This window comes from Bactrocera neohumeralis, chromosome 4, assembly GCF_024586455.1.
Source record: "Bactrocera neohumeralis isolate Rockhampton chromosome 4, APGP_CSIRO_Bneo_wtdbg2-racon-allhic-juicebox.fasta_v2, whole genome shotgun sequence".
In the NCBI taxonomy this organism is placed as follows: domain Eukaryota; kingdom Metazoa; phylum Arthropoda; class Insecta; order Diptera; family Tephritidae; genus Bactrocera; species Bactrocera neohumeralis.
In genome coordinates this window covers 28,258,344-28,264,343 of record NC_065921.1, presented here as the reverse complement: position 1 = coordinate 28,264,343, position 6,000 = coordinate 28,258,344, and the positions used below count along the sequence as shown (strand labels likewise).

At 33.3% G+C, this 6,000-nt stretch overlaps 1 protein-coding gene across 7 annotated transcripts in view; it reads right to left on the bottom strand.

Moving 5' to 3' along the window:
- Positions 1 to 344: 344 nt before the first annotated feature.
- Positions 345 to 6,000, bottom strand: part of LOC126755685 (protein GDAP2 homolog) — a 105,060-nt gene continuing 99,404 nt past the window's right edge. For all 7 annotated transcript variants that reach the window (XM_050468427.1, XM_050468428.1, XM_050468430.1 and 4 more), the window contains 5 exons: positions 3,740 to 3,893; positions 3,542 to 3,681; positions 3,343 to 3,397; positions 3,122 to 3,265; positions 345 to 1,634 (listed from right to left, as the gene is read on the bottom strand). In XM_050468427.1, the coding sequence (XP_050324384.1) occupies positions 1,590 to 1,634; positions 3,122 to 3,265; positions 3,343 to 3,397; positions 3,542 to 3,681; positions 3,740 to 3,893 (538 nt within the window). In that variant the 3' untranslated portion in view covers positions 345 to 1,589. The remainder of the gene's footprint in view (positions 1,635 to 3,121; positions 3,266 to 3,342; positions 3,398 to 3,541; positions 3,682 to 3,739; positions 3,894 to 6,000) is intronic.

The window sequence follows — 6,000 nt, the reverse complement described above, 5'->3', positions numbered from 1 at the left end:
TTTTATTATTGTTGTTTGTTTATAATTTGTTATACAATTAAAAATAAACTGCTGCAAACGCTAAACACATGCTTTCAACAATAGAATTGTTTCATTAAAATCAGTGTAATTACATTAAATTAAATTAAATAAAAAACAACAAAAACATATTTTCGCGTGTGTGAAAATATGTTTGTTGTGTAGTAAATGTATGATTATTAACGGTATAATTGTTTATATGTAGGTTAGCCTGTTTGATTATTACCATGTTTTTTGTATTTGTAGGCATTGATGACTTTTTTACAGTTATGGCAAAAAACATTGTTGTATACAGCGCTGGGCATGTACATACATATGTATGTATATTTTGACTGTTCTTTATTTGAATTGTTATTTTTTTTGTGGAAAAATATAATTGAAATGATTTTTGTTTTTGTTGTTTTTTTGTGTTGATTTACATACATACATACATGCAGTCACTGCTGCCATTGTGTACACAATATATTTTATGTTTCTCGTTTTTGCGTGTTTGCATTTTCAATACAAAAATTCGGTACATGTTTTAATTAACAAATATGTATACATATATATGTAATTATAAAAATAATTTTAATAATATTAACAATTACTGTGCACAATACAATTTAAATTTATATATTTTTTCGGTTTAATAATTTAAGTCAAATTTATGTATATGTCAGTATGTACATGCGTCGGAAAATTTCTATACATATTTTGTTTATGTTTCTTGTCAGTTTCTTCATTTGTTTTGTTGTAAATAAGTGCATTTATTGCTAGCAGCATGAATTTTGAAAACGCTCCTAATCGACCGAATTGTTCTAATTAACTATGCTCATCATAAGAACATTTTTTGTGGTTGGGTTTTGTTTTTGTTGTTGTCAAAACTAAGTAAATCGACAATTTTTTCAGCTCATAATTTTTTTCTAGCTGAGCTACATAACTACTGTACGTTTCAGTTACTAACTTTAATTATTTTCTTTTGTTAAATATTATTAATATTTTATGTATATATGTATATATATAATTTTTTTTTTCAAAATCTAGTTAGCTAAACATTTTTTCGCACAGAATAACAATTTTTTTTAGCTTTTATTAACAATACTCTCGTTTCATAATTGCAATAACTTTACAATATTACTCGTTTTCATATTTATAAATCAATACGCTCAGTATATATGTATGTATATGTAAGTAAGTATGTAAGTATGTGTGTGTATGTATAATTGTATATACCAGCATTAGTCTATTTTGTATTTATATGCAGCATCATTTTAGTCCGTACTGAGTATAAGAAAAAAAACTGTCTATGAACATGTTTGTGTGTGTGTGTGTGTCAGTAGGTACAACATTTAGCGTTTTAACGGATTGTTAGTCACAGTTTTTTAGTTTTTGTTTAACAATTTTAGCATTTTTCTTTTGCTTTCGTAAATATGTATGTATGTATTGTATGTATGTATGCATGTGTGTGTACGCTTATGATTTTAAACGTCACTAGGCGCTTGTTGTTGTTGCTCTTTATATTGTTATTGTTGTTTTTGCTATGTGTTTAGAGTGGAACCTGTCGACGACTAGATGGTCACGATTGTTATCTATGATGGTGTTGGCATCGGCGTAAAGTAATGCAGACCGTTAATCTGGAAAGAGCATGGAAATTTGTGATAAATAACGGAAAAGTCCAAAAATTTCAAAAATTGAGCTTAAACAAGAATTTTAGCTGCAAATTTAAACACAAAAGCATATTATTGATTTAGGTTAGGTTAGTTTGACAGGTTACTGAGCCACACATAGACCAGTTTTGGTGCTTTGCGGTATCAGATGGAGTTCAGTTTCGAGGTCCATGAGGAGTAGTCATCCTTTAGGATGACACGAATTTCAAAATAGACTTTGTACATCCTCTAGTGCTCAAAGCGTAGCCTAGTCAAGAGATGCACAAGTAATGCTCATTTTTCCTTGATGCCTTGCTCTTGGCTTTACTGTTGTTGCTTTCGTTAGAATTAAGGTGTAAATAGTAAATAAATAAATATAAAATTATGTTGAAATAAGAAACCTCAAACAGGGCTGAGGGGTCTCGAAAGTTTTCATGTAAAAAACAGCTTTTGCTCAATAAGACTCAAATATATATGTTCTAAGATACAAAGTTCAGTATCTATGTACGCGTATTGGACTCGGATTGCCATCGCGTTGAGTACGGTCAAGTCCGCGGCATTGCCCAAACTATTTTTACAGTGCTTTGTATTGCTACAACAACAAGAACGTCATTCAAATACATGCTTTTTACAGCCAACTCGTGGTCTATCTGAAAATTACCGGTTTTAAGACGTCCTATAACTAGCATAGCAGCAATGAACTAATTTTATAAAAAAAAAGAAGTGAGTATATCGATCAAGGTTCGGGAAAATGGGATAGTTCCATTTTTGTCATCAGAACAATCCGTGGTTTTAGATCTCTCGGTCCCACTTCGATTTGAGTGGGACAAAGATACCCACTCGGACTAGCTCATCGGCTTTGTAGTTGCCACCGATTCCGTTGAGGCCAGGTAGCCAAACGAGTCTTATGATGAAGTAATGATGGCAGACACTCGTTAATTAGATTTGAGCGCACAGATAGCGAGCTCAGCACTAGTATTGCCGCTCTGTTGTCGGAGTGAATGATCACCCGTGACAGAAGCGGCACTTTGTAGTAGTAAGTCTAATGCTAAATCTAAGATTGACGTACAGCTGCTTATAGAAAACTCCCCCTCCGACCATCCTTTTTAACTTCGACCAAACCGTAAAAATGTCACCGCGCCACTTCTTCAGTGATTGCTCCTCATCTACATATTTGTTGTCGATATGAGGTCAAAGTTTTAAGAAATGTAGTCGAAGGAGGAGAGAATTCCAGAGTGCCTTGTACAGATCCCTTCATATACCCAGTTTTCCTGAGTCTTGGAGTGTACTTAATTCGCAACAATTCACCTTCCAGATGATTGAGTTGGAATCAGATATGGCTTTTGGAAGCAGCTCCTTATCTAAGTGTATAAGTTCCAAACACTTTGAACCCTCTAACACCCAAAAAACAACTAACATAGTCCTGTAGATGTTTTTCTATGATTCAGCATATTTGGAGAGTTCTCCACACTTACCGTCATATCGTATTCGGTGATGTATGCGGGTATCTCTAATTGATCCTTGGAAATGGCGGAGTATAAGTGCTCAACACCGGGAAGTGAGTGTACCTTGGCTTTGATGGCGGGCGCCATGAATGTTGTGAACCACCAGGTCATCATCTAGGCATTGGAAGTAAAAATTCAGTAAATACATATATACCTTATACGTAATAGTTTTGAGTATTTAAATGACTCACCTTAGTCCAAAATGTTGGGTGCACAATATAAAAGGCCTTCAGGTTTTTCTTGTACCTTAAAAAAATGTAAAATAAAATAATTAAAATTAAAAATATATATATTTTATGTTTCTATTTATTTTATTTTATTTTTAAATTATTTGTAAATAATTATTTCAATAAAATATATTCATTTCAATATTTCCTTTCTGGTACTCACTTGTATGGTAATATACTGTATACTTCACGCAACCAGTGAAGTGATGGATAGTTATTTGTTGAAGTCAAAGTATGGAAGTACGCAATTACATAATCGCCCTTAACGATGGGATCCAAAAGCTTTATCAAATACAAAAGTGCCTGCAGGAAAAATGTTATGATGAATGAGTGCTGAGAATTGGTGATTGAATGGTCTTACCTTCTCCAAATCGATGTTGTGTGCTGGGAACCATTTGCCGCAAAACACGACAACTGGTCGACCCAAACGATCGACGCCACTCTGATATAGGCAACCAATGCCGGAGACTTCTGTAAGGTCTTCAATTTGAGCGCGATGTAAGAGGCGTTCATATCTGTAAAGAGAGAGAGAGAGAAGTGGAAACATTAGTTATGTTTGCTGTTGATTATTTTTAAAAACAAAATATATTTTTGGCAACCATCACAATTTTCAGATATAACAATAACTATCTTATAGTACATTATACAGCTATTTTTAGTGTTCGAGAGAGCTAAGCTTATAAAAAGCAATTTCTACGACCGCTCTCTCTTTGGGGTGAAAATATTTTGTTATTTAAAAGCAGTAAGAAACTTCAATGCAGAATAACTCTTGTCAACTGATGCTACTTTGGACTGAGTAGGCAATTGAGAACTAAAGTCATCTCTCGACGAACAAAGACCAAACACTACAAGTCACCCATCATCCCCGTCCTGCTGGCATGGACGCTGATAACAGCTGATGAGTCGACGTTACACGTTTTCGAGAGAAAGGTTCTGTGGAAGATTTATGGTCCTTTACGCATTGGCAACGACAAATACTGCAATGGACGATATACGACGACCTGACATAGTTCAGTACCTGCGGGGTAAGCAGAGGAAGAGGAAGACCTTCACTCCATTGGAAAGACCAGGCGGAGAAGGACCTAGCTACATTTGGCATCTCCAATTGGTGTCAAAGAGCGAAGAGGAAGAACGATTGGCGCGCTGTTGTAAACTCGGATATAACCGTGTAAATGGTGTCCACGCCAATAAAAAAGAAGAAAGTATAATATGTTCGATTCGCCACTCTCTAACACTTGACGAATCAAAGAACGATATTAATTCACTTTGCAATTTTCATAACCACTTTAAGAATTTAAGTTTTAGAGCCTTGGTCCTAAGTGTTACCCTGTTAATCAACAAAATAAAGTACTGTATTGACCCTAAAAAATGTTCAAGTCTTAGTTAATGTGAATTGTCGCTGTTTACTGCGTATACTCGTCACTTTTACGAAAATAATGTAGCGTAATGAGAACATTATTTCACATTTGTAAATATGGTATGTATAGTATATGTATGTATGTATATGCTTGAATTTATATTAAACAATATTTACTTGTAATATTCATGACATTTGTAAATATATGTACGTCTTCATAAATAATAAAAAGTTGGCAAATATTTACATATATAAGTATGTAAATATTATTTTACCAAAAGTTTGTGTATTCCAACTGGTTTGTAAACAACGGAAAAGTAGACTATTGCGAATAATATATTACATATGTATGTATGTATGTATGTATATACCAAAATAGTACAATAGTATCAGCCTAACAGTAGAGTGCTATTTACCAACTTCGGAAAGTGTTAGAAACATGTTTGTGTGTATGTATGTATGTATATAAAAGCCATGCATTACAGCTATTGGAAAGCCGATACTAATCAAATTAGGAAGTAATTAGAATAAATGTGGCAAGTAATACAAACAAAAGCATACATATAAAGTAATTTTTATTTTTCCTACATGCAGTCATACATACTAGAGTGTGTAAAAACAATATTTTATTTTAGGTTTTTATACATCTCTCAGAAAGTCTCTACATGTTTGTCGAATTGTAATGATTTTTTCATTGACTTTAAAAATACATTGGAAAAATATCTTTGTTCTAAAATAATAAATTTTTAACCGCTAATATCTATTTAACGGCTAGTTTCATAAAAAAATCGTTAGAGACCATTTTGTAAAGCAATCAATTTCCTACAAAATCTGTGAGTGAGATATTTTTACAAATAGTTGAAAGTGAAAGTGAGTGAGAAGATCTTACAGTTTGTAAGGTGGAAGACCTTCCCGTCGTAGTTAAGAGCTCATACTTGGAAAGATCTTCTTAAAGGTATCTAAGAAACTATTCTTCAGAGTGTCAAGTCAAAAAAAAGTTTAGTTTTTTTCACCCACCCCACCTACATACAATACGAGGGCTGCTATGTATATTTTGGCCTAGGGCAACACTAACTGTTGCCAGGTGCAATCTGACATTTCCATTGGAAAGTTTGACATTTTTTAGCATAACATTACTCAGAACGTTTTATCATTTAATCGTAAATTGTTTTATTTACAGGGAATTAAAAAATTCATCTCGGCCAAAAAATGGAATTAACTCGTGAACATTTTCGTGCGATCATTTTTCACAACTTTCGACGTGG